Here is a 27,676-nt window from a genome sequence, read left to right as displayed (position 1 = left end):
TCCCCTCTGTGTCTCTGCCTTTGTTTCTCAGCACGTCCACCCTTGCACCCTGCATCAGGCCACATCAGCAAGGTGTTTCCGATTCTTCGCCTTTGTCGAGCTGCCCTTTTCGCCAGCTCTGCCCTTCTCCACCTGGCATGCCTGTCCACCAGGTGAAACTCTATCTTCTTTCAAGATTCATCTCAGGTGACACGTGCTAGGGCAAGGAGCCTCAGTTTGAGGTCCATGAATGGCTTGAAGTCGTCTGCAAAATGACGTTCTTTGTGAATTTTTGTCAGAAGAGACTTATTTTTCATCAGATTCTTGAAGTAGCCTGTGATTCCCCTCCCAAGCAAGTCTGGGCAGGGTAGGAGAAGTTTCGTTTTCAACATGTTGTGTCCGAAGTATTGGGAGACAGCCAAGGAAGGATGAGGAGCCAGCGGTTGAGTCTGCCTGTCTAGAGGGAAGGTCAGAGAGGAGGTCGGCGTGATGACACTGCATTTGGGAACGGTCAGCCTAAAAATGGCAGTTGCAGCCCTAGGAGTAGATTAAATCAACCAAAGGCGATAAATAGCAAACACCTAGCATTTTACTCTGTGCCAGGACTGCCCTGAGCCTTTATGTATTTCGTTAACTCATTTCATCCTTCAGCTGTGAAGCAGGTACTGTTTAAGACCAGGCTTGAGAAATGACAACACTTAAATGCCAGGTGAAGGCGGAGGAGCTGATTAAGGGGCCTGAGGAAAAGGAAACACGGCTACCAAGAGGAGGAATGTGGTGTTCCAGAAGCCAAGGCGAAGAAGGGAAAGGCACAGGCTGCACCACTGGGAAACTCACTAAGATGAAGGAATGTGAAGTGCCCTTTTTTTCAAGTGGAGATAATGAAGGAAAGGGGGAGCCGTGGGCAGTGGCGGGGTGGAGGCAGAAGCCAGGTCCCCGTGGCTCCAGGAGGGAGTGGACGGTGTGGAAGAGGAGGTAGCTAGAGCCCTTTGTCTGAGAAAGAGAGCGGTGAGGGGAGGCAATAGCTGGAGGGGAAAGGGGGTGCAGGAAGGAGTCCCAAAACCTAGGCGATAATTAGGCTCCTATAAAGAGGTGCTTATAGAAGAGACTCTATAAAAAGGGAAAGGATAAACTGATGGTTTGTAATGTCCGCTTTCTGAGAAGGCGGAGGCAGATGGACTTCAGACCTCACAGTTCGATGGGCTTTGGATAGAAGGAGGGACATCTCTCTTCTTACACCTTAGCAGGGAAGATGGGTTTCGGTTCTGGGCAAATGCAGCCCCCTCCCCCAGGAAAATGGAGATTTGAAGTAGTTGCTTGGGCCATGTTGAGTGAGGATCCAACTGAGATTAGTGATTGTAAATGTACGAAGGTCCCAGTCTAGCTGGCTAGCTGTTTTCCTGCAGCAGTCCTCAGCGACCTTAGGGGCAGGCAGAGGGAGATGGCGAGGTGAGTGGTTGAGACCACCAGGGTTTGGGGGAGAGGGACTATTGCCAGGCAGGTGTGAACAAAATGTAGGAGCAAGGGATTTGTGGGTATGGGTGGAGCTATGATCCTTTCTCGGCAGTGTGATCAAAGAGAAGGTTCCAAGAACTTTTGGGTCCCACTGCCAGTGGGCAGATGGTGCTGATCGCTTTGAAAGTGACAGTCAGGAGAGTCAGGCTGTGGGGTTCAACTCTGTGCCCTGACTTTTCTGTAACATGGGATGCCAATCATAGTACCCACCTCACAGGGTGGTTGTGAGAATTAGTCTATACATTGAAAGCCTCTAGAACAGTGCCTGGCATAAGTGAACCCTCAGTACATTATTTCTCATCATACTATTATTGTTATGAAGAACACTCCAAATGATAAACTTAGAGTTTTGTGTAATAAAAATGTATATTTCCAGTTGCACTCAAGATCCTGTGTTCCTTATACTCATCATAGTAGATGCTCTGATGTTTTTAAATGCCCTAAGCAATTTGATCATCTTTCAGAACATCTGCGAGACGATAGGACTCGCCTCAATATTATTATTCTACGGATGAGGACATGGAAGTTCAGAGGTTGTATGACTAGTTAGTGGCCTAAATTGAAGCCTGAGCCTCCAGGGTCTTCCCACCTAGCAAAGTTGCCTCTCAAAGAGCCATTAATTGGCAATTAATTCTTGATTCCTGCTCAAACATTTTCTTTTGCTTGAAGCGCCATCTTTGCTGTCTGACCCACCCAGTACAGGCCAAGCCAAAGCAAACTAGTATTCTTCTGTGGCAACCGATGTCATTTTGAAGCTCCCCTTTTCCAAATGCACTTGAAGGCAAGCTTCGTGCTTCTGCGTATTTTTCATTAGAAAAAAACTGGCAAGCCAGCTACTGACCATGGTAAACTATCTTAAACAGAATTCCTTAACAGAGGGACAGGCAGTGTTTTTGCAAACTAAAATAAAATGAATGCTTTTTAATGGGTGTTTCATTAGTGTTGTTTCCTAGATATGGCGTCTGAGCCGCTCTTTCAAATATGACCGTATCTGATGCATTATTTTAATTCAGAAGTTTGGCACTAATGAACCTCCACCCCCCTGTCAGCTGTCACTGAGCTTCTGAAAACAGTCATACCAGACCCTTTGGGTGACCTCCAATTGATACTTCACTGTGATTTAGAGATAGCAAACAATTCACAGGGCTAGAGTTTATAAGCAGGTGAGTGGGAAAGAATGGGAATAAATTTGAAGATGGGACAGGTTTAGAGAACAGTAGAAGGGGAAATCTTGCAGAGAAGACAGGGTGGTCTGTTAGGTACTCTATTATCTTTGGGTTCAAGGTGGAGCTAGTTAGCTCTAAATTACCTGGCATCTAATTCAATGGACTGAGAGTTAACAGATGAGGTCCATGATGCATTGAGCTGATGTTTTACAGAAACGTCAAGATCAATATTACCGAAATGCCAAGATCAATTCTTATGCCAAGATTTTCCCGGAAAAGAGAATTTAAGAAGGTATCCTATGTTTATATACAGGCAAGTAGGCTGCTGACAGTGATAAACTGTCTTAAGTGCAGACCCCTTTACACTTAACCCCTGTATGTATAATTGTAATTAAAATACAGTCAAGGGACTGCATCTTTCTGGTCATTATTGGAAGAGATACCAAATACATGTAATATTTGTAAATGTGTCTGCTATATGTGTCAGGTGTGTGAAAATACATAATCCTTGCATCATTCTGCTTCTCTGTATCATGTGCCCATGCATTTTTCTTCCTAAAATTCATGGATTCACCTCTCATGCTTCATTCTCGCAGAGTTGAATGTCTTGTTCAGAGCTAGGTGGGTAGATTCTTAGGATGTAAGACGAATGAATAGGATTTACAAGACAGGCACCCCATTGCTGTTGCCTCCTATCCTAAAAAAGCTGGGGATAATGTACCCCTCCAGAGAACTATAGTCAATATCTGAAATCGTTTGAACCTGTTTAAGTACAAAATTGTTTTAAGCTTTACAGTTTGTCTTTCGCCAGTAATATTTCCAGTAAATAATCTTTTGGAGTTATTTAGAATGTATCTTATGGGTTATAAAAGTGTTTGTACCTGACTCAGTTCCTGTTTCCCCTCATGATCATTTTTCTAAGGAAAAGAAAGTAAATATCAAGCCATATATATATATATATATATATATCATCACTGTGTGGTTTGCAAAAGAGAAGAATCAGAAACAATCATATAGCAAACAAAAGGCAAATGGTTGAATAAATTGTAGTACTTCCCTTTATCTAAAATTATAATTTCAGGAACTGTGTAGCAGCATGTTGTGATGGTGTGTAGCGAAAAGAGTAGCTTAAAATTGTATCTCCATCATTATGGCAACTGTTACAAATTACATAAACAGGGTCAGAGGCTGGAAAGCAATGTGAGGTTTTAGGAAACTTTTCTTCCTATTTGATTTCTGTTTTGTTGGTGGACAGGGATGGAAGTTGGGGTGATGGATGAGACTGCAGAGACCATCATTCACGAAAAGAGGGGTTTATGTCGTGCTTGAACTTCATCCAGAGAGTGACATGATCAGATCTGTGCTTTGCAAAGATTGGCTGTTGTTTGGGGAAGGAACTGGAGTGGAGCAAGAGTGACAGTCAGGAGACTGACCAGCTGGCAGGCTTGACCCAGGCAGTGCCTTTAGTCACAAGAAATACATATGCAGAGATGCATGGCAGGGACATTCGCTTTGCTAGCACCTGTCCTAAAATACTACCGTTATACCTTAAGATTCTCAAAATAGGTTTCATGTGTAAATTTCATTCTACATTCATCTCCATCTGTATGCAGATCTTTAAAATATATGCGTTTGTGAAACCCATCTGCCTCATCGTAGCTGAAAATACTGACGGATTTCTAATAAAATGAATAGGGGCACCTGGGTGGCTCAGTCGGTTAAGCGTCTGCCTTTGGCTCAGGTCATGATCTCAGGGTCCTGGGATCGAGCCCCACGTTGGGCTCCCTGCTCAGCAGAGAGTCTGCTTCTCCCTCACCCTCTCCCTGCCTCTCCCCCTCCCTGCCTGCCCCCTGCTTGTGCTTGCTCGCTCTCTGTCAAATAACTAAAATCTTTTTTTAAAAAAATGAATACTCCAATCACACATTCCCAGCGAACATTTTATTTGAATTGTCATGAAATTTCTTTAAAGCCTGACCATCTTAAGATGATCGTATTGGAATGGGGTTGTTTTGTCATTGTTTCTACCACAGTGGGTGTTCGTTGAGCATTTGTTGCATTCACACACAGTTACATTTCTAAGTTTCTTCCTAAAGTTAATTTACATCCTTCCTGGTTCCAGAGAGAATCGAATGCACCAACGCTGGGGGTGACTGATCCTGGCCATCCTCTCTTGCGTCTTCCTTAGCCAGCATGTCGCCATGCTCTAGGCAGTTCTCCCCTCCAGCTCCAGCCTTGCCATCACCCTGCACTCCTACTTCAGGTCCACTGTTCACCTCCTGGGCTCCTCACCAATAGTTTCCCTTTAGTTTCCTAACCAATACCATGAAAAAGCAGATTAGATATAGGCGGATGCAGTTTGTAATACATAAAGGGATATGCAAATGTTAATAGTTACTATTCTCTCCAGCCTTAAGATTCAGTGATTCTGTAACTACTAAAGCGTTTCATTTGAAAAGAGAAAACTGCATGCTGTTTTTCTTCCATTTTGTTCCCCTGCCAATAAATCAGCGCATCATTTTGCGGGAGCGATGTAGGTTATTTTAACTAGTCAGAGGTGTGCTTTTTATGATTTTTTTTTTTGAAGTTTTGTATATACTTTTTTGGTGTGGTAACAAAGTCAATGGAGTGAAAATTGGGTGATTTAAGGAAGGCAACATGAGGCTAAGTAAATAAGAGGAGTGTATATGTGGGAAATTAAACATAATTAACTACTTTCTTTGCGTAACCGTGTCCCCTGACTACCACCTTGCAGAATAAATCCCTACCTGCCTGAGAGATGACTTCCCTACTGAGAATGACTTTGGGACAGTGCGGGGAGAAAACCAAGAGCTTCTATAACCAAATATGTTGCCAGAGACGGGAGGCTTCCCAGCCACACAAGTAGAGCAGAAACTTAGAAGACATTAAGCAGGCAGATCCTTGGCCAGGTGCCCATTCTCACAGGGGCTGCATGCCAGCTGCTGGTTTTTCAGCCTAGAAACTGATGGGTAATTTCACCCTGGCCCTAACCCTGCCTTTTCCCTTTCCCTATCACAGCCCACATCCTGTTACTGTAATGTGCAGCAGGATTTCTTCTCAGCTGGAACTGAAATCAGTCAAACAACATTGTGCCTTTGTGTTTCCTGATGGCCAGGCAGACCCCGCATGTGGAGGCAAGCCCTCACAAGCCAGGGTCCCCTCACACTGCCACCAAGGTCCATCAGCACTCTGCTTATGTCAGCAAAGAGACATTTGCCCACGATGCAGTGCTAACTCGAAGGGTGCTCATTTGCAGTGATTTCACCTTTGGGGGATATCATGAACCCCTTTGAGAATCTGTTGAAAACTTCAAGCCTTCTCCCCAGAAGAATTAGCTTCCATTCAAGAATTTGCCAATGAATTTAGGTGGTTCGGGACCCAGCTGGTTTCCCATCTTGGAGATTCACAGAGCCCATGTGAAGGACCCCCGATTTCTAAAGTGCCTTGAACGTGTTGCCTTCAGATTCAGACGTAACTTTATTTTGCACAAAAGCCCTCAGCACAACGGTTTTTAATTTGTGGCATGTCCTTACCATGTAAATGCTACTTACCGCTGTTTTTAAGATTCTAGCTTGAAGAACTCATTTGGATACAGAAAAATAGTGTCTAATCCTACTAATACTAAGGTTTTGTGTTTCAGGTCTGACTACAGCCACATGTCCTCCACCAGCAGTAAGTATGGTTTAAATGTCCTTCAGCCCTGGCTGCTCAGTCCCGTCTATGCGTAGAGCCCCTGCTTTAACGGAAGAATCACCCAAGGGATACTTGCCAAAGTGTGTGATACAGGATCCTCTGACCCTGAAAGTTGGGGCTTTTCCTGGAGAATTTAACTGTCCTTTGATTTCAGAACTAGCTATGCCACTACTTTCCCTTTGGAAATTGAGCCTAGAGGATCTAGCCCGGGCTTTGTTAGGACAGAGGCTTCGAAAGCAGCTTCTCCAAATAATCGGAGGCAACTCATTCATTCACCAAACATTTATCAAATACCTGCTGCCCGAAGTCTGACAGCTCAGAGCACATTCCTTAGACCCCCGGGAGGCTCCGATTCATCTGTTGGGCCAATGTCCTCCCTTGTATTTCTGCATCGGTAGGCAGATATCACAGGCGATTATCAGATACAGTTAAAAAAGGTGATCAGGAATATGTTTATATACATACTGTAAGCACAGAAAAAGATGTCTGTATTAAAAACTAATTGACAAGTAAATCTATGCATGGGAAATTAGGCCTTATATCTCGAAACAATGCAGCGATTAAGATCGCTAGGTAGATGACCAAAGCCATTCAGGTTAAACACCTATTTTAAAATAACAAGTTGTCTTACAATGAAAGCGCTGATTATGTGAATAAGTAAATACTGAATTGTTGTTTCTATCTTCCCGGTTAAACCGTCAATTCTAAATAGTACCCAAACGGAAAGACACTTAATTGGATTATTCTATTTATTGATGTTCTGGTTTAGTTTTCCTCTGCAGTAAGAGACTATGCAGAAAGCTGTATTTCTGGAATTGTAATTTAGTGTCGAATTATATGCAGTTATTAGTGTAACTGCAACGAGTAATCTCTGATCATTTCAGCCACCTGGAGACCCAACATTGCCCCTTAGTTATTAAGAACCATTAGTAATAATGAGAATAATGCTCCAGTGATTTGCATCCCTCCCTGAAGCTTCTGCATTCCTAAAAATCAGGGAAAGCTCTCTTGAACTCTCTCTCTATGCTGCCATTTTCATCCTACTCAGTTTTGCCCAGAAGCTATATTTCTTTAAGAATGATTTTTATGAAATACTTGCCCAAAGCCTTTGCTCAATTTGTAGCTCTCAAATCAGTCCTCTGGGTCACAACAAAGCACCTCTCTTGTCAGCGAAACTGGTAATTTGGTTTGGGAGGCTTTCCTCTCCATTATTTTAATTGCGATCTCGGAGTTGGTATTTCTCTTAGTGCAACTGGGATCAATAGCCTTTTATTGCTCTTCCTTTTCTCTTTAAATATTTTGTGATTCCTGCATCAGTCTTCAGTGTTGGGACCTCTTGGTGAGGATGCATATGTGTGTCATATTTGAGTTAGGAAATGTATTTGGCTGTAAATAATAGAGGAAGAAATAATGATTTAAGTTGGCGTTTGTTTTCCTCTAACATTAAAAAAAAAAAAAAAACTCAGAGAAGGCCATGCACGTCTGATGTGGAAGCTCCTTTCATCTTCTGCTTGGCTTTTGGCTTCTGTCCTTAGAGTTGCCTCGGAGTTACAAAATGGCTGCCTCGACCACAGGCATCACATCCTTGTTCTGGGCGGGGGGAAGGGGTGAGTGGGTACTGCTGGGCCCCTGGCTGTCTTTGCCTAGTGTTTGCCTGGCCTGCCTCTCCTCCCAACCAGGAGCATAAACCCTGACCACACCCAGATGCAGGAGAAGGCCCCTGTAGCAGTCAGTAAAGGTAACAGAGTGGACCCTTTCTGAAAAAGAAAAAAAAAAAAAACTTAAGTCTGAAGTCTTAAACCTATCCTTTAAAACAAAGGTTTGACAGTGCTACAGTCATAAAAAGTATTTTCCCAGTAGATTTTAGAAACAGCATTTCCCCACAAACTAGACAATCATACTCAGAGGAGTAAGTAGAGAGAAGGTTAATAAGCTTACGATCCATCCTGAATGATGCAGTTCCAGGGTCACTCTCCTTGTCACGTCCAGCTGTGCCAGCTCCCTCTGTGTGACCAGCAGGCCCCACAGAGCTGACTGGTCCCAGTTGCCCCTTGTGGGTCATCCCCTGCCCTTGGGCAGCTGCCCTGAATGGCTTGTTCCTGAATGCTTCCTGGATGGGATCTGAGCACTGGTTCTAACCACTTGCTGTCAGGAAATGGATTTTTCTGCCTATTAGTGGTTCCTGTTCAGCATTCCCATGATGCTCTTTTACCTGTTTGTGCCTGAGTTCACTGGGACATAAGCACGTCCTTGGGTTGAGCTGGGGTTGGAGTCTGTCCACGGCTGGAGTTTGTCACTGCTAGAGCAGGCAGGAAAGCTTCCTCCCCAAGCAAGAGTTGCTATTTAGGTGTCTTTTCCCTCAGAATGCAGGGGCTGCTTCCTCATGCTGCCTGCCCCTGTTGGGAGAAGGGAGGTCATCACCAAGAGAAAGTACAAGAGCAGCGGTGTGGGGATTAGGTCTCCTAGGTCCTAGTCCTGGTATGGAGTCCGGGACGGCATGGCGGTCCTTGGGCATTCTGGTTTTCCTTGACCTCCTGGGTCCCAGAATCACATTCCCAATGATTGTGTTTGATATCACTTTCAATTCCGGGGGAGGTGGCTGAGGGGGCTTCTTTAATGGATGGTTGTGTTCTATAAATTGGGTAAATGTAAATTTGGGTAAATTTTTTTTTTTTCTACTTGCCCTGAGTCTGTTTGCCTTTTTGAGATCGACAGGGCTGACAAGCTTTTCCCTTATTTTTTCTGCAAACCTCAATACACTGTCAACATTCAGTCTCAATAAATCATAATACTTCCTAAGAAAGATGAATTTAATTTATACTCTCAGAATTTTAGGTGGTTTTTCCAGAAACCTGCATAGAAGATTATCAAGGCACTATGTACAATTTGCATTCTTAAGTGATTTAAATAAAAAGGAGAAATCTTATAAACAGGATAAAAGAAAAACAATAATTATGCCAGGGGGAAGAAAATCAATTGTGCCACGTAATGATAATGAAATTCCCGTCATGTATGATTGAATATTTTCATTCAAATAGAGATTATAATCATACTTGGAGAATTTTTCTTGGAAGATGCTGAGAGCTTAAAAATGACATTTTTAGGACAGTGTCACATTCCTTGAGGGTCTCTAGCCCCAGGATAATGCCAGTAGGAGGGGGTCAGAGAATTAACTAGTTCTCTTTATTGGAGACTGTTCCTCTATTTGCCCTCCTAATTTGTGCCTTGAAACCGCGCCTTCTTGAAACTCAGGTACAATCGTTAACTCTTTACCTGGCCCTTACAGACAGCCAGTGGCAGCAGGAATGCCTCGCAGTTTTGTGCCCCTTCGTACTTTTCAAAATGCAAATGGTCAAAGATGAGTCAAAGTGATACAGGACCCTTGGCAACGCCCTGAGGAATTCCCCGTATCTGAAATTACAGAGAAATGGCCATGAGCAGTGTGTTCTGCTGATTCAAGCCCAGGACCGTGTACCAAGCTATGCAAAAGAGGGACACCTCCTGGTGGGCAGGGTCATGGAATCTGTTCTTTCACCCACCCAGGCCTCAGATTCCTGCCCTCCTCTTGTTTCCCTGGCCTTCTTTTCCTCACTTTGTGCTCTGTCCTTCCAGTGATTCTGGTAGCTTCCCGGTGTCCTGCCTGCATTCTCCTTGCTGGCCCCAAGCTCCCCCCAGGCTGTAAGGCCACTGGAGTTCTATCCCCTCAGCTTTCCTGGGGCCGCCATGTCTGTGACCTGCCCTTGAGGGCAGCCCCGAACAGGCCCAGCTGATGCTATGGGCCCCTGGACACCCTCTCTTCTTGAGAGAAAGGGGTCAAGTGGATTGCAGGTGTTTTTCAAATAGGAAAACAGGTGTCTTAGTTCATTGCAAGGCCTTGTGGCTGGTCTCGAGCCACCACAGGAGCTTCGGGTCCTGCCTCACTGCTGTGTGGGAGGACCTCTCATCCCTCCCCAGGGCTGCCTCGTCTCAGCGGTGTACCCTTCCACATAAATGCCGTCGTCTCCCCTTCCATTTCTCCACAGTCTCATCATTTCCTTGAAGTTTTAGGATATTGAAGCATCATACGCTTTTAATTTTGTCTTTGGCCACCTCTGTGCCTCCCCTCCGTGTGGAGGGAAAGGTAAGCTCCTTGTGGTTTAGTTAATAAACAATGGTGAGGAGCTCTGAAAGCAACACATTGAGAAGACATGACCGCGCTCTGTAGAACTCGTCGCTGATGGGGAATGTTTAAATAAAAATGACCTGTGTCTCCGTATCCAAGAGCTAAATTCAGACAGGATAAAGAAATATTCATTATTTTCTCTCTGTTTTCGTGAGACGAGATAACTTATTGACAGATTGACGTTTTAAGGCCAATTGTCCAAATAAGGAAGGTCGATATCTTGGAAGAGGTGGTAGTAGCCAATTTAACTTTGATCTGTTCATAAATTTCATAGTTTTCATCTTTTTTTTCTTCGGTGTACAATACTTTCTTCATTATGATATTTGGAGTAAGTGTTCTTTTACGGCCTTATTTCATAAGATCTAGGCAAAACCCAGATCTATTCGTTAACCCTTATGAAGAACAATTTTAACCATTGCATGTGTATAATTCTGTGACCAGTATGTAGTTGGCAGTGTACACAGGTTTGCAAAAAAAACCAAAACACCCACCTATCCATCCCCAGCTTCACACTCCTATTGCAGTTAAAGCATCACAAGAGAAGTCACCAGTTTTCTCTAAATTAGAATACAGCCTTTTAGGCAAAGTTAGTTACGGATGGTAATATGGTCTGTGAGGCTGATCGAACAAATCTTAAGGAGCTCCGGTCAGGCCTGTCACTACTAACACCCATTTCCTACTTCCTTAGTTTCCAGAGGGCTCCTTAGTGATACTAAGGATGTTTGATATCCTTTCGTAAACCCAGCAGTTGACATAAAACAAATCAAAGCATGGGGAGACACTAATTTCCAAGTGGAGGAAGATCAGGGTTTCGAATTTCCGCTTGGTCACTGCATGAGCCAGGAACACTACATTTTGCAGCATCTAGCAAATGAAGCCCAAATAAGAACGACTTCCACTTTTAGTATGTTTAAGAGCATGTTCTGGCACAGCAGTCACGTTCATGTGTAGACCTGCCCTCAAAGGAGACTCAGGGTGACCTGTTGCACAGCTAGAATGAATCTGCAGCCCTGGGCAAGCTCTCCATGAGTGGCTCGTGTTGGACCACGTGCCCCTGATAACGCAGCCCTCCTCGATATGTGGTCATGGCTGCAGAGAGCAGCCAGAAATCATTGAGATGTTTTGCATGTGGAAAGATGAGTCTGATTTCATTGTCCATTCTGTCCTCCTTTTTGGCTCTGCCTTCCATAGTGACTGTAGGATTACAGCTTCGACTCAGAAGTCCCTATCATAGTCCCTGGAAATAGGCATCTGGTATACCTACTCCCTGGTACAGCCGCTGCTCCCATCGCTATGTGGGAAATAACCCTCAAGGCTTGTTCCCTCTTCCTTGGAATGCACTGGCCTCATGCCAGCTTGCCCTGACTATTAGAGAGAGGGCCTTGGTGCTGGTGGCTCTTCCCATGCCCCCAAGCATTGAGGCTTTCTGTGGCTAGTATGGCTTCAGGTCTGAGATACTCATTATGTTCCTGGACTTTCCACTTAGAGCTGCAGCCACTTCGCATGTAACTTGTAGGTAACTCTAATAAAAGGCCACGGTTGGGGGTGTGTCATTTTTTGGCAAGTCTGGGTCTTGAAGCCACTCAGGTAGAGGCTTAGCCACAGCCTGAGAGCCACAGAATGCCAGCCGGTGCAGCTTGGGGTCCACTTACTCTGCATTTTGGCAGCTGCCCAGGGAAGGTATTCTGGGCCTGGCAGAGCACATAAATCACCAAACTAGAAAACTTGCTGCTCAGAGTATGGTCCACAGACCACTGTATCAGCATCACTGATACTTGTTAGAAATGCAGAATTCCAGGCCCCACCCAGACCTCCTGGCCCCACCCAGACCTCCTGAGTCATGTGAGCTGTTGCACTGAAGTTTTGAGGAGCACTAATCTAGCTCATCTCCCCCATCAGCAAAATTGCTCTTAAATCCCTAGTAGATATGTTCTATCCAAATTTCTTTTAGATTCTAATTTTTAAGGGCATAATCTGTAGGCCCTAGGGTTTGCATAATGTCTAGATGAGAAAAAAACTTCACTTGACAAATATTTAAATTATGAATTATTGATCATTTAAAAGAAGAAAACTGTGTTCCTCTACTGAATGGTTTATTTGAAAACACAGAATTTGTCCTTTATCAGGCAAGCTAGAGGTGTGTTTGGGGTTTTTTTGAGAAGCAGGCAGCAGCCTTATCTGTAAGATCACAGAGTAGTGAATGAAGTCTGAGATTAATGAGCTGAAAGCTAGTGTACTTAGACAGTTATTTGACAGTGTGGGTTCTGTATGGCCAGAATCCTCTGCACAGGAACCTGAAAGGGTGAGCGGTATTGGTATTTGGCAGTTGATAAGAAAAAAGCAATAACCAAGGATACACATCAGGAAATCAAAGGGTGAAGACATACCATACAGACAACTCCTTTGATGCTGTTACACTGGCATCCGTTCCCCAAAAAATATGGTGTAGTCCTACTGGTTCCAAAGATAAGTTTTAATTGTGTGATTTCAACTACATAGAGAGTGTCAATTTCTGTCCAGGATCCCAAAGAAAAATGAAGGCGGACTTCTCACAACCACATTTTCCCTGAGAAGCTGATGTGACACTTCAGGGACAGCTGGTCTACCAAGGTCATTGGGACACCTCCCACCACCACCACCACCACAACCACCAAAGGAAGAAACACAAGTGAATAGCTTCCATCCCACATTCCTGATGTGCTTGGTGCTTTTCCCAATTTTAAAATAATTATTATTACTCAAATAATATATAGTCATTGTAGAAAAATCAGAAAATACAGATTAGCAAAAAGAAGAAAACTCTGATTCCTGCCATCTAGAAACAGTCAGTAGTCATAATTTGTTTTCTGCCTTTGTAGATTTTTTCTGAGCATCTATATTACTGTAGATATATATTATTAGCAAAAATAGTATTGTATAGCTTTATAGTCTCATTTTCTAATTAAGCATATGTGAACTTCTTCAATATCAGTAAACTTACTTCTATAATAGTTTGAATCTACAGTATTCCGTTATATTCTGTATGTTCCCCAGTGCCCTGTTGTTGGTACTATTGGTTATATTCACTTTTTTACTAATATAAACAGCATTGCCAGGATTATTTTTATACCAAGTCCTTGTGTGTATATCTTTCATTATTTCCTTAGGATAAATTCCTTCAAGTGGAATTGGTACAGTAAAACAGGTTGTTTACTTTTTAAAGTTTCCGGTGCTTGCTGCCAGGTCATTCTCTAGAGGTACCATTTCACTCTCCCACTGGCATGGATGAGAGCACCAGCGTCTCATAAAAATGGTGATTTTTGTGAACGGAAAACAGTATGGATGGATATGCACACACACACACACACACACAATAACAATGGGCAAAAGTGCTCTGAAAAGTAGGTGATAGACAGGGAGACTCTCAGGTTTTGGAGACCCACAACTTGAAGTTTTGTCTGTGTTTCTCATTAAAAGTGTGGTATCGGTTATACTCCTACTGTGACCTTAGGCAGCGGTACTCTGCACAGGCTTTATGGAAAGTATTTCCCACTCCGGTGGACATTCTCTATCTTTATTCAACCTCAGTACTGTTGCCATTAACTTCTGATGAGGTAACAAGTTGGAACTATTTGGGGAATAATCTGCAAAAAGCCAGGTCGTACCCACTAAACGTTACAATATTCAGAATTAATTAGAAAAGCAAAGAGGATCCCACCAGTCTTCCTTCCATCCTTCCTTCCTTGTAATCTTCTCTCCTTCCTCCGTGTCAATCAAACTTCTGCTTTGTACAACACACTGGTTATGGAAGAGAAGGAATATTCCGCCCGCCCGCACTCCCCCCTGTGTTTTTATGTCACCTGGCATCTTCTGACGTTACTGTTAGCGTTGTTAGTGCCGCCAAGCTATGCAGCCTGTGCCCAGAAGGCTCCTCTGTCCTTTGTAACAAGAGCAGTTGTGAGAAGTCTTCCCTTTGTCCATTATGGAGAGAGCTGGGCCTCCTCTGTGATTCATTTTTACTGTTTTACAGCCTCGAGCTGGAGCCCAGTGAGGCTAAAATGTGTGTGGGTCACAGATAAGCTGGACTCAGAAGTTGGACGCGTCTTTCTATGAGCTGGCATGCTTATGGAGTCTAACACTCTCTACTATCTCTGGAGAACTCTGTGGGAACCTCCTATTATAGTAGGAATTTTCCCAGTCGCATGCTCAGGCCTAACAGTAGAACTGCTGTATTTATGATCAAGCCGAACATCACTCCTGAGCTGCCCTCACGCCCAGCGAGTGAAGGCCCAGGTGTGTTCTGCTGTGGGACCCCCGTCGCTGCGGCGCTCAGCCCAGGACTGTTGGAACATGATCCTTTCTTGGGAACCTTCTGGCACTCAGACTTTGGTCAGGTCCCTTCTAGTCTTCTTCCTTCCACCAGAAGCCCAAGCTTGGCATCTTCCGAGCTGGAAAGGCCATCCCGCAGCATCACACGTTCTTCTGTACTGTGATTCATGGGGCAAGCCCTCTGCTTTAAGTTTTTAGCTTTTCTTAGCTCAGAAAGCCTTTTCTGTCTCCAAAACCCCAGCCCTTGCAATGGAGAGCCTTGTCCTTCAAGACTCTTTTCTCTGCTGTGATCTGAAAAATATATATGAATTCAGAAACTTGATTAGTGGATCTGTCTGTCCCCACCCTCCCTGAAGCAGTGAACAGCCCAGACTGCAGGTGAAGGGCCGCAAGGCAGTAAGAAAATTGTGGGAACGGGGAACTTTGGCTGTCCTCTCTGAAATTCATCTGCTATGTCATTTAGTACATATCTCCCACTTCATGTTTTTCTTCTATCTGTCATGTGTGAACACCTTGCTACCTCAGTTAGGTTGTGAGCTCTGGAAGGGACCATGTCTCCTGCTTTGCAGTCCTCGGGGCTGTTAGCAAGAGGAGGCACGTCAGAGGTAAGGGAGAGCCCCAAATGGGGCATTTGGGAGATGTTTGTTCTCGTTCTAGATCTGCCATTGAGTCGCAGGTTGACTAGGGCAAGTCGCCGGACCTCATCTGTGACATGAGGAGGCTGGGCTAAATGCCTCAGCCATCTCTAATTTTCTAGTCATGTCCACTAAGCTTGCTCTTCAAAGGGCTATAAGGTACATAATTTCTAAGGAAACAGAAACAAGGACCAGGAATGTGTCAGTGTCCTATTCAGATTGGTCAAGCATTTGAATATCTTATTGACTTTAAGCCAAAAAAGAGTCCATAGGCTCCATTTCCTGCATTGCTAGTTTGATCATGAGCAAAACCAGCGCCAGATCTCATCATTGGCTTTTCCACTGTGGCATTCAGGATATATTTAATAAGCACATATGTAGTGCTTTTTCCTAGAACGGTTGTTAATAGCTAGTTGCTGTTTGATTTCTCAACATCCTGCCAGAATAAATCCCTTTGTAAAATAAGTGTTAATTACTATAATTGGGAGGAGTCCTCCCACCAGCTCCAGTGGTGTCAGAGGTCGGGGGTTCATGGATGAACACATCCTTGGGATAGCTTTTGGTTACCATCCTCCTCTTTTGTCTGTTTTGTTTTGATCGATATATTTTATGTCTCACAACAAGATGAATATTCTAATCCTGTTGTTTGCAAGCCCTGCTGCCTCATCTCCAAATCTGTAGAATTTTATTGAAGTCCTGGCATGGCTTTGCTACTGGTGAAAATGACAAGATATGTATGAAGTGGTTGAGAAAGCATGGAAATTACTGAGTAGAAGAAAGGATTTTGTGTGAAATGCTAGCATCTCTTCTGCCATTTTGAGCCCTTTAACTTTATAAAAGTTGTTATTCTTACATACTTAAGCATTGGCCTTTGGTGTTCATCAGCCCTATGTTACCTTCTCATAAACTTCCAAAATCATTACAGTCCTAAGGACTTTGATAACTATGCTAGATATGTTAAGCCTTTCTAGCTGCTTTTATACCTTCTAATTACATATCAACCTTCTGGTCCCCTTCCAGAATTTATGTCAAGCTGTGTCCTTCCTCTCCAGCTAGTGGCTGGCCTTGCCTTCCCCCTCCTCTTCCCACCTGAAGGTTGTTTCAGAATGAAACTTAGAAAGACATACAAAATAAAATGAATGTCGCATTTTCAAGTGGAAATAAAAATGCAGGCTATCTCAAGAATCTGCCTTCCTTTCTCTATTATTTCTTTCTCAATAGTGTCCTGGTTTCAAATGAGCTCAAGAGTATGTATCACACATCCAGATCCCCGACAGTGTCTCTGCCACAGATGGTGAGAATGGAGCGAGCAGTCGAACAACTATAGTTAGAGCTGTAAAAGGCCTAAGGATCAGAAAGAGTCCGCACTGTTTTCCTCTGCCAAATGAAAATAGAGGTTTTGGCTTAACCGCGTCAGCCTGTATTCCGTTCTTCAATTATAAGAAAGTACTGTGGATTCGGGCCGAGAGAGGAGAAGCTTTTTATTTATATTATGAACGCAGTTTGGATCCCCTGCGTTAAAACTCCACCTGTCACCCGTGTTGCCATCAGAGTGTCACTACGCCCACCCCACATCTACTTTTGGCTTTAGCTGGGGCTGGCGCTGGGACCAGCCTTGCCACTTCACAGCCCAGAGCAGCAGGTCAGCCGAAAGCCTTGTCAAAATCATAAAATCACCAAGAACTGAGAAAGTCTGAGATCTTGGGTGTGGGCAGGGGCAAAGGGAGTTGCTTCAATTTGCTCATCAGTTCAGAGGTTCGAGGAACTAACTTTAAAAAAAAAAAACTGTTAAAAAAAAAAAGAGACAGAGAGATGAAGGCAGGTTATTCATTACATTCTGGGTGAATAGACTCTGGAGAAGGAATTTGGAAGCCCCTGTCTGAGAGCATTTACTTCAGGCATTCTGGGAAGACCGGCAGCTTAATGGCGGTTGTTGGCCCTTTTGTGGCACTTCACAATGCTGTGGGGTTTGTGTTCACAACTCTGGAGCCTCTTTTCCTCCTGCTTGCTGCCCTAATTTTTCTTCACAGCGGCAGCCTGTGCCTGGCACGTCTGTGTGGCATACCCGACCCACCACCTCACCTGGCTGTTCTGCCACTTGGTCACGAGGGCCGCTTGATCAGACCTAGTATGCAAGTTCCTGAATTGCTCCATGCCAGACTGCGGGGCTTTAGAAATGCAAATAAGGAGTCTATTCAGCCTCGTGCATGTGCAGTTAGAGAATCTCAAGCCAAGCTCCAGGGCCAAGTTCCCTACACCAAGCGCCTACCGCAGCTGGGGGTGCCCTTGGTCTGACTCCCTTAGCCTCCCGGGGGCTGATGGGGGCACTGGGGCTGGCAGCGCTCACTGCTCTGGAGTGGTGCCTGGCAGTTTATCTGATGGTCAATGGTTATGGCTGCCGCCTTGGAAATCTGTTATCTACCACATTCAATACGGGTTTGGTCAGTGAGGTGTCTTGCACTACCTGACTTTCTTATATATTTGCCTATCCTCTGACTCCCCCACTAGATTATAAGTTCTAGGAAGGCAGAGATTCTTTTATTCTGCACTGTATCCTACAGTGCCCAACACAGAGTAGGTGTTCAATAAACACTGCTTGATCGAGTAAATGATTGCATTTGAATTACAGATTGTCTGTGATACATTGTGAATAAAATGGCAGAGACGTCAGCCATTGCCCAGAACTTCTAGAAAGAGGTCTCAGAACTTGTGGTATCCTAAGAGGTGGCCCGGCATTCCATTTGAAATGAGAGATCCAGACTTTCAAGAGGACATACCTGCTGCTGGGGAGCAAGTGTTCTGGAGACACGCACTAGTTTGCCAGTTCTGGGAGGGCCAGCCTGGCAGGCACCGGGCAGTGGGAGACCGCACAGGAAGGCTGGTGTGAAGCCTGGGGGTGCAGAGAGCGGCGGTGAGGAGTCCCGGCTCAGGCAGCTTTGAGACAGCCAGTGGGAGGTCTGGCAACCGGATGTCTGTCCACGGGCAGAAGCACCTCAGTCCCCACCCACACCTTTACCAGATGGAAGCTTCGATGTCCCTGCAGATCAGGGATTGCCAGAAGCTGCCCCAGCATATTGGTCATCCACTCACAGGAGACGCTCCTGCCCACATGGGCTGAAGGAGCTGAGCCACAGTGTCAGAGCCCGGCCACGCAAACCAAGGATGGCGGGCTAGAGAGCAGGAAGGCGGACTGTGGAGACCCCACTCTCCTCTAGCTCCTTGGCCCTTGTCAGATCCGCTAATATTTCCCCTGCCACATGGGGCGAATACACCTTTATCACAGTGTTGTTTAAAATTAAACGAGGTAATATCTGTTGAGCTTTTAGGACAGTGTCTGGCAAATAATAAGTGCTTAACACATGATTATTAGTGTCTAAATTGTTTTCTTTTAAACTTAAGAGACCAAAAGAGGGCTATACAGGAGAGGCAACACTGGGGAGAAATGTAACAAATATTCAGGTTCACGGTACACCTGTCTCAGAAAGGCCTGACTCATGCACTGCTTTACTCGAAGCTGGTTTTTGTTTTACATTATCAAAGGAAAAATCTAGTTGTCTCTAATCCCATGGGAAAGAATCTTCCTTCTCAGGAAGCACAAAGTAATCTTGAGAGCTTTGTTAATCCTCGTAAATTTGTGAACAGCTCCCCTCTTCTAACCAGCCCTGGGGAAGTCTGTCTGTTGCCCGGTTCGTTTTTGGTCTGTGTCTTGCCCTAAGGGAACAGGTGCTCTCTGAGGTCCTTCGAGAAGGCATGTAATAGATATGATAAAGGCAGAGCACATCCCACAGTCACGGCGTCTCTGCTTCTCCGGGGAGACAGAGAGGCTTTCCATGACAATTAATTATTCACATTTTCTCTCCTTCCCGTCAAATACTTGGTTTCCTAGCTAGCTCCAGGAGGCACATTTTCTTTGGGGTGTGTATAAGCCTAGCACCCAGTGATGGCTTGGAGCTGCACGCTGGGGTTCTTTGAGCCTGTTGATTTTAGGGCCTCGTGCGGTGGGCACATGCCGGCGATGGCTGGAGCATATTAATGCCACCACTCATTCTCCTTATTCTTCTCAGTGTCGGATTTTAGCCACTTTGATCGCCCCGGTTCAAGCGGTGCAAACAGAGCTTAGGGGTCGAGTCTTCCTCTTCCTTCCTTGCTTGCTCTTGGCTGCATCCCAAGCTGCCCGGGCGAGCTGTGCTTGGTCAGACGTCTTTCTCCGTGTCCACCCCCTGCGCGGAGGCTGGGCATCTTGCCTGTCTGCAAAGCTGTACACGTTCACTCATCCACACAGGCTTCAGCCTGGCCTTTGTTACTGCTCTCTGGGAAACCTTTGTGTGGCTGATAGAGGTGTCCTGACACCAAGCACCCTGACGACTCTGTCTTAGAGACTCAGAAGCTACCTCGCCTGGGACCTCTCCGCACCAGGTCTCTCACGCTTGTCGGTGAGCATGAGAGGGCAGCGCTCCCATAGAAAGGCCTGGGCATGTGCCGTCGGGGAGGCGGTTTCCGGGTTATTCTTCCTCAGATGCCCAGGGCCAGGCCAAAGAGATGTAAAAGGGTGTCCAAGACAGGGAGCTATGGGCTGGTGGCTGAGAAGCTAGACGGGAGGAGGCAGGAGAGCAGCAGCGAGCGGTGAGGTAGTAGCAGCCTGGCCAGAAATGATGGGCTGGGGCAGCTGCTCGTTCCGCCCAGAAATAACTAGAGACGAGGGGGTTTGCACACTTCTCTGCAGAACCATGGTGATTGTGCACACAGACCTCAGAGGCCATATGACCTTGGCAGATTACTTCCCCTTTTTGTGCCTCGATTTTCTGCTCTCTAAAATGGGAACAATCATAGCGCCCCTTCCCCAGGGTGGTTCTAAGGATTCAATGAGTTCTTACATGTAGAACATGGAGAAAGTGCCAGGCCACAGAGAACATCGTGCACGTGTTAGCTGATGTCTCTCCTTGTACATGGCCACACGCACACCCCGAGAGCAGGTGCAGGGTCTTAACGGACTGCCTCGCTGCTCTGACAATGTCTTTTCCCAAACATTCTTTTGACTCTGTATGTCCTTTTTTCCTCTCACAGAAATCATCTATAATTTTCTCAAGTAAATTTCTTCATCCCCCAAATCCTTCAAAGCCTTTCTACCTCTTTCCATTTGTACTGAACTTTCCTTAATGTTTAGTAAAGTCACACGTCCCAACTGTTGGAAGATCAGGCCATCATGAAAGAGTGAAATACGCATTTTATTTGATTGTGGTACTTTCTCCTACCTCTCCTGGAGTTACTGACTGGTGGAAAAACTGCATTGGTTTGCCTTGTCGCTATTTTTCTTTCAACTGCACTTCTGCTGATAATGGGGCTAATGTTCAATGAAACAGAAAGTAGTAAGGTGAGCAGAAGAGCAAACAAAGGACCACAAGCGTCTGTGAATTCCGATTGTTTATTTAAGCCATCGTGATGAATTTTCCCTGATTCGAATTGTGTGGGGGCACACATGTATTAGATAACCACGTAAAAGCAAGGATACAGTCTAAAGGTAACGATCCATCCTTAAATTCAGCTCATGAGCTCAGCAGGGCACAGGTCCCATTGCTAACAGGACATCCCTCCTGGAAGTCATTCCGGCATGTCACGCCAACATGGCCAAAGTGGAACTCCTTATCTTTACCCACAAATCTGCCCTTCTCCCTCTATTCCGTATCTCTTACTTAAGCATCGGTATCTGACCAGAAACATCAAGGTACCCTCTTCTCCTGCTTTTCCTGCTCCCCACCCCAGGCCGGTGGGCTCCAAGGCCAGTCGCCGGTGGCTCCTACATAGCTGGTGAATCTGTGCCTTTTCTATATGTCCCCTAACTCCTCCTGCACCCGTACGTATTGCTGTGTAACAACCACGCCCAAACAGTGGCTTTAAACAACAGCCATTTCTTATTTCTCACATGTCTTGGGTCAGCTGATCTAGACCAGGCAGAGCCCAGTGGCCCGTACCGTGTTTCTGTGGGTGTCTGAGATCGGCTGATACAGGCTGGGCTCAGCCCGGGCGGCCGTGATCCGTGCAGCTCTCCTCCTGCTTCCTGGCACCAATGGCCTAGCTTCTCAGGGACACATCAGGAGCACAAGAAGGCAGAGGCCCAAACACGCGTCACCACTGTGTCTCTCTGTTGGCCACAGCTAGCCGTGTGGTCAGATCTGAAGTCCGAGGGTGGGGAAATGCACTTCGGCCATTCTGTGGAAGAAACTATAAAGTCCCATGGAGAGAGCAAGGAGACAGGACAAGGGAAAGAACGAGGGCCGATAATGCAGTCTCCTGCCGTGCCCAGTCCTCGGGATCTCTCGTCTGGACTGTTCACTCATCCTCTGACTTCCTACTTTGCCTCCCCGACTAGCTCCGCACATCCCTCTATGAAAACTTGCCACTGCCCCTCATCACTACCAAATCGAGCTGAAGCCCCGTGTAACCTGGCGCTAGGCCATTTTTCCCACTGCATCTGTTGCCATGTTTCAGAATGACTCACCGCCCCCTTCCAAATGTGCTTGTTTTTTGGCACAGTGCTGTGCCTTCACAAACCATCTCCCTTCTCCCTGCCGTGATCTCACCCACGTTTGAGGTGATTATGAGTGAAATGTTGTTTACCCTTCAACGCCCCGTTCACATGGCGCCTCCTCCAGAAGGCCTCCCCAGAAGCACTCTGGAGGAAACGTTGCTCCTTCCTTTGTCCAATTTGTAGTAAATTGGAATTACATCATGCTCATCTTTCACTCGTGTAAATTCAAGACTACGTGCTCAGCCAGAGAGGGCAGGGGGCTGAACAATGCCACCCACCATTCTAGTCCACGATCCTGGAAGTACTGAGACTTGCCTTTGCCCTTACCTTGGTCATCCTTACGTTTCAGAAGCCTCTTGCAGGGTGAAAGGCCCAGCCTGCTGCGGGGGGTCTGGTGCTTACTGATACAAGACTATTCTTTTATAACACAAGGCCTGCAGCAAGCCTGCTGTTTCGTCTGCTGTTCAGCCAGAGGAACACCTATCTGGCTGCGTTGTCTTGCTGCGAGTAGGACCGTCAGTAGTACTATATTGGAAATTCAAGGGACTTTCAGTGGTAACATTGTCTCTAGGTAATTTTTACCTCGGGGTGACTTTAGAATCTAAGCCCTGCCTAAAATGCTACTCTACTGTATTTCCTATAGGCACATATCAGATGGAATTTTAATTTTTTATGACTGTGTTTATGAAGTTATTTGTGGCTTATGGTTCTTGAGAGGGCTACTGCTGTGGGTGTGTAGGTTGTACACTGCACAATTCTAAGGGAGCAGCACTATTCACACCAGAGTCTATGTAAACAGACTCCCATAATACTCGATGATACCAGCTTCCTTAGATCTCCAGTGCCTGATACATATTGATTGCTCAACAAATGTGTAAATAAATGAGTAAATAAGAAAGGCAACAACAAACTGAATTAACTATTTCCGAGTGAAATAATTCAACAGAGTTGGGTTGAAAATTCAGACAGGTTTTGATCCAACAAAATTGAAACAATGTTATCGCAGATGAATGTGATGAAATATACCTGCAAGCCTATTTGGCATGTCTTGCAAAGCTAGAAAAATAATTATTTTTCATTCTGTAAATTGATTGAGGTTATTGTTCCTAAAAGCACATCGCACTTCTCAAACGCTATTGACTGCGAGATTGACTTCTACCTAATGCCCTAGTGGACATTGCGAGGCATGTGTGTGATGACAGATCTACATTCTAGATGAATCTAGCCCCCCAAGTCACAGTAGACTTAAAGATTTCTTGGTTTCCCGTGCCTGAGTCATAAAATATTGCAAACAGGGCCATCCTTTAAAAGAGCAAGTCTTTTACCAGGTTATCTGAGAAAATACGCTGAATATTTCTGAATTAGAAATACACCAGTGTGGCCAGCAAGCCGTTCCCTGTGGGATAGTGTTGCCAACTTAAATGGTCAACTTCACCCTCGGAATTCAGTGCTTCCAGATGCTCTTTCTGCCAGAGACATTGGCAGGGTAAACGACCCATTCAGGGTGTGTGGGCTTCTGAGTGGACGTGGCTTGAGGAGAAGCCCAAAGACAGCATTACCACAGGCAGCAGTGGTCCCACCGTGCTCCCCCAGCCCTAGCCACAGCCCCAGCAGGCAGCCTCAGCTAGAACGCTGTGCTTCCTGCCTCCCCCACCGCCATGTTCCTCCCTATCATTCTTTCCAGCAGCAAAGTGGTCATGACCAGGCCACCCCAGCGTCAATCCAGTGCCCATCCATATGCCTTCCCAGCCAGGCCTTTATCTGTCAGCTGGAGAGTGCCTGGCACAGCACCTAGCATGAAACATGAAGAAAGGATTCCATAAATGTTTGTTAAGTGAATGAACAAGATGAACCAATGAAATAAGCAAATCTGAGGAATGTAGTGGTAGAGGGACCATTTGTAGTGTTAGGCACTGCAGTTGCTTCGGGAAATATTAAGTGGTCTACACTGAACCTGACAGCATCTTTTCTGATGGCCGTGTTATCCCTTCCAGATCAGTGGAGATTTGACTTTCCGCTGTGTACTAGGAAGTACACTTGACCTGATGCAGTGCGGGGTTCTCCTAGCCCTGCCCAGTTCGGGGGCTATTCCTAGCAATACTTCCCTAGTGTTTGGGCTGCCAGGGTTTTGTGGGCGAACTTGGGAATGGGAAAATCCTAATGATCACAGAGCCAGTTCAGTTAACCCTCAGCTTCTCTTCCTGTCACGGCTTTGCCTGTCATCACAGGACACTTTCAATGACGTAGTCACCGTTTTTTGGTTTCGTTTTGTTTTTCGTGCTGTGCCCCCAGGTGAGCTCTCCGTGGAGGAGGCGCAGGACCCCTTCCTGGTTAGCATCCACATCATCGCGGACCCGGGGGAATCGCAGCCGCTGCAGGAGGCCATCGACAAGGTCTTGGCTTGGATCCACCCAGACCTGCAGCTGTTCCGGGTGTCGGAGAGGAGGGCGTCCCGGCGGCGGCGGAAGCCCTGGAAGGTGGCGCAGCCGGCGCTGGCCGTCGTGCTCTTCCTGCAGGAGGAGTACGGCGAGGAGCAGATCCTGCGGCTGCACCGCACGCTGCAGCGGCCGCCCTGGCGCCACCACCACACGGAGCGCGTGCCGGGCAGTTTCCTGCCCTACCTGCCGTGCAGCCAGGACTTCTTCACGCTGGCCCCTGGGACGCCGCTGTGGGCCATCCGGCCCGTGCACTACGGCAAGGAGATCGTGCGCTTCACCATCTACTGTCGCCACGACAACTACGCCGACATCCTCAAGTTCTACGAGCTGATCCTCAGGCGCAGCCCCAGTCAGAGGAAGACGGACTTCTGCATCTTCCCCATCTTCTCCAATCTGGATGTGGACATCCAGTTCTCCCTGAAAAGACTGCCCTGCGACCAGACCCCCGTCCCCACCGACTCCTCGGTGCTGGAGTTCCGGGTCAAGGACATCGGTGAGCTCGTGCCTCTCTTGCCCAACCCCTGCAGCCCCATCAGTGAGGGGCGCTGGCAGACGGAGGACCTCGACGGGAACAAGATCCTTCTGCAGGTACCCAGGGGGTGGAGGGCAGTCTGTCTGTCTGTGTCTACCTCCCTGTCCGTTGGAGGGAACAGAGAAACAAGTGGGTTGGCTCTGCCAGAAACCCCAGTTACCCCAGTACCTGGTCAAGAGCAATGAGTTAAGAAAAAGGAGGGATCAGTGGCCCCCTGTCTGGCTCTTAGACAAAGTCAAGGTGTCCCTTCGCTGCCTAAACAGGAGAGGAGGCATCGAGGGCTCTCTGTATTGGCTGTTTTCTCTTGGCTACCTTGGCTGTGTGCCTCAGCAAGCAGCTGCCAGTTCCTCTGTGTGCCTCTTCGCCTGCTGTTTGAGCCTCCGCTAAATGTTAGTGGCTCCTGGGGAGTTCAGATCAGCTTCTATCCCAGGGACCTTGTTACTGATGATTCCTGAATCTACTCCCTCACACTTACGGAGTTTTTGCCAGTGTATTCTTCACTTCCGCAAAGGACCTTCAGGAAAGCCCAGCTCTTAGAAAACTGTAAAATCTATTGACATTGCTTTCCCTCTCAGGCCTCCCCACCGTCCACGCATGCACCCTTCCGCTAGGCAGTGAGTGGGTTGTTAAAAATCCAGTGATCACTTAAAAAATTACTTTCTCATAAATATTTTAAGAAGTAAGCGATGCCTTTGAAGTTTTGGGTTTCAGCAAGCTTGGGAAGAGGTGAGCGGATACATTTTAAGGGAATGGATGCAGTAGGCTGTCCTCTTCCTCTGTAGTTAATCCTTCACTCAGTTCCCAGACCCCTTTTTCCTCCCATCCTTCCAGTGGTTGCTTGACACTCTTTTAGGATCATTAATTATTATTTTCGAGAATTCAAAATTCAGCACGTAGACTTAATACCCTACACCTGGCCCAACCTGATAAACGCTTTCTAAACCCAGGCTTTCTGGAATTAACATGTAAATCAGTTCCAAGCATATAGGACCTTGTTTTTCAGAAAAACCTCTGGCTTGGGCATCTCCATTTTCCCCTTTGGCTACCTGAAAGGAGAAGGCTGAGAGTGCATTAGTGGCCATTATCTTGATAGGTGCAGATCGTAGTTACTCGAATCACAGGCGAATCTCCATGGTTTTTCTTAATTTTGACATCAAACATCAGAATTGTAATCCATGTATCACAAAGCAAAGTGAGAATTGGGCACATGTCAGAAAACTGGTTAAAACTACAGCTGGGCCACTTGGCTCAAGTCAGAAAGGTCACCTCTGAGACATTTACTGTTTATAGGACACAGATAATTTTCTGATTTTCCTTTGAACTATACAAATAAGAAACTAAATATCGCTTTATTATTCAGTGAACTGAATGCTGGCTAGCATTTGCTCTGGAGTCTCTTTCGAAATGTGAGAACAGAATTGTTCTGTGTTTGAAGACTGCCAATGCCGGATGCAAAATATAATGCAGTTGAATAAGAAAACGTAAATGGAAGGATCTTGTTTACACTAAAAGACCAAAATGAGTGTGATTGTTTTGAAGGGACTTCTTCCTTTTTTGCAGTAATTAGAATACTTCTTCTCTCGATGCCTGTAATAACGTAAGTGAGAGAACAAAGTATAAAAGGTTGGCCCGGACCATGCTCAAAGGAACCATTGAAAGAATATTTCAGAGAAGATTCACACATTTAAATGGTTATAAAATCGGTACAGGTGCAGGCTTTTGAAGTTAGAGCCTCAAAGTGTGAAAAGAGTAAGAAAAAAGATTTGTATCTTGGGTCTCAGGAATGCAGGCCTTTGTTCAATATAGTACTATGTCGAGGCAGCAAATTAATGTGGACAGAAATGACTAAGAGTCCCCTCATAATGCTTGATGATGGCCATTTGTACAGGTTGCTGGGACGGAATCACTGCAGAGAGCAACCTTCTGCTCTAGCATGAACTATGCACCTGCCTGGCTCTTCACTTACTTTTAAGTAAAAATTTATGTCTCAGTCTTTAGCAAAATTACGATATGAAGTCATGGAGAGGGACCCCGTTGAGCGAATGCCTTTTATATACACATCGTCCTCAGCAGTGTATGTTTTCCAAGTTATAGTTTCAATTATAAGTTTTAATATAAATGCTTTTGTTCAGTTGGGTGGAGTTACATGCTGGAACAAATCTTGATTGAATAGTTTGTAGTTGCTTGCTTAAAATATAGATTGAATTTTATTTCCTCATCCTGCCCCATTAACATTCCATATTCCAGAGATCTCCTCCTCTGATGTAATTCCTCTGGAAGACAAAAGATGAAAGGTTTTTCTCTAGGGACTACCCAGGCTTTTGTAAGAATTTGGAATGTTTTTGGCTAAGATCTGATAAGATCGAAAGAAGGACTTCCTCCTCCTGAAACTTACCTCCCCTTCTTTCTTTGCACTGCTGGATCCAGGGGGGAAAAGGCAGGGAAGGGGAGGGCGGGGAGTTGCCAGCATCAGAAGTTGCCCAAGATCCCTCTGGAAAAATGCATCCTAGAAATTTGCATTAAAGCTCAATGATGCCAAAGTGCAGCTTTCTGGTGTCATGGTCCATGTTCTGTGAATCTTTCCATATCCCTAGAGCTAAACTAACATGGTACTTTGGACACAACGGGTTCTCTTTATATGTTTCCCTTCACTTTTTGTTGAAGAATTGTATGATATATGCCAAAGCGCATATATCCTAAGTAC

At 45.7% G+C, this 27,676-nt stretch overlaps 1 protein-coding gene across 1 annotated transcript in view; it reads left to right on the top strand.

The window, feature by feature from the left end:
* FAM124A (family with sequence similarity 124 member A) overlaps positions 1-27,676 on the top strand; it is a 96,093-nt gene that overhangs the window by 1,156 nt on the left and 67,261 nt on the right. Inside the window, exons 2-4 of the mRNA XM_040620960.1 lie at positions 32-152; positions 6,319-6,350; positions 24,295-25,028. Coding sequence (XP_040476894.1) covers positions 32-152; positions 6,319-6,350; positions 24,295-25,028 — 887 coding nt within the window. The remainder of the gene's footprint in view (positions 1-31; positions 153-6,318; positions 6,351-24,294; positions 25,029-27,676) is intronic.

Source organism: Ursus maritimus, unplaced genomic scaffold, assembly GCF_017311325.1.
Source record: "Ursus maritimus isolate PB19 unplaced genomic scaffold, ASM1731132v1 scaffold_10, whole genome shotgun sequence".
Taxonomy (NCBI): domain Eukaryota; kingdom Metazoa; phylum Chordata; class Mammalia; order Carnivora; family Ursidae; genus Ursus; species Ursus maritimus.
Note: the sequence above shows the minus strand (reverse complement) of the source record. Positions and strands in the feature narration are given on the sequence as shown.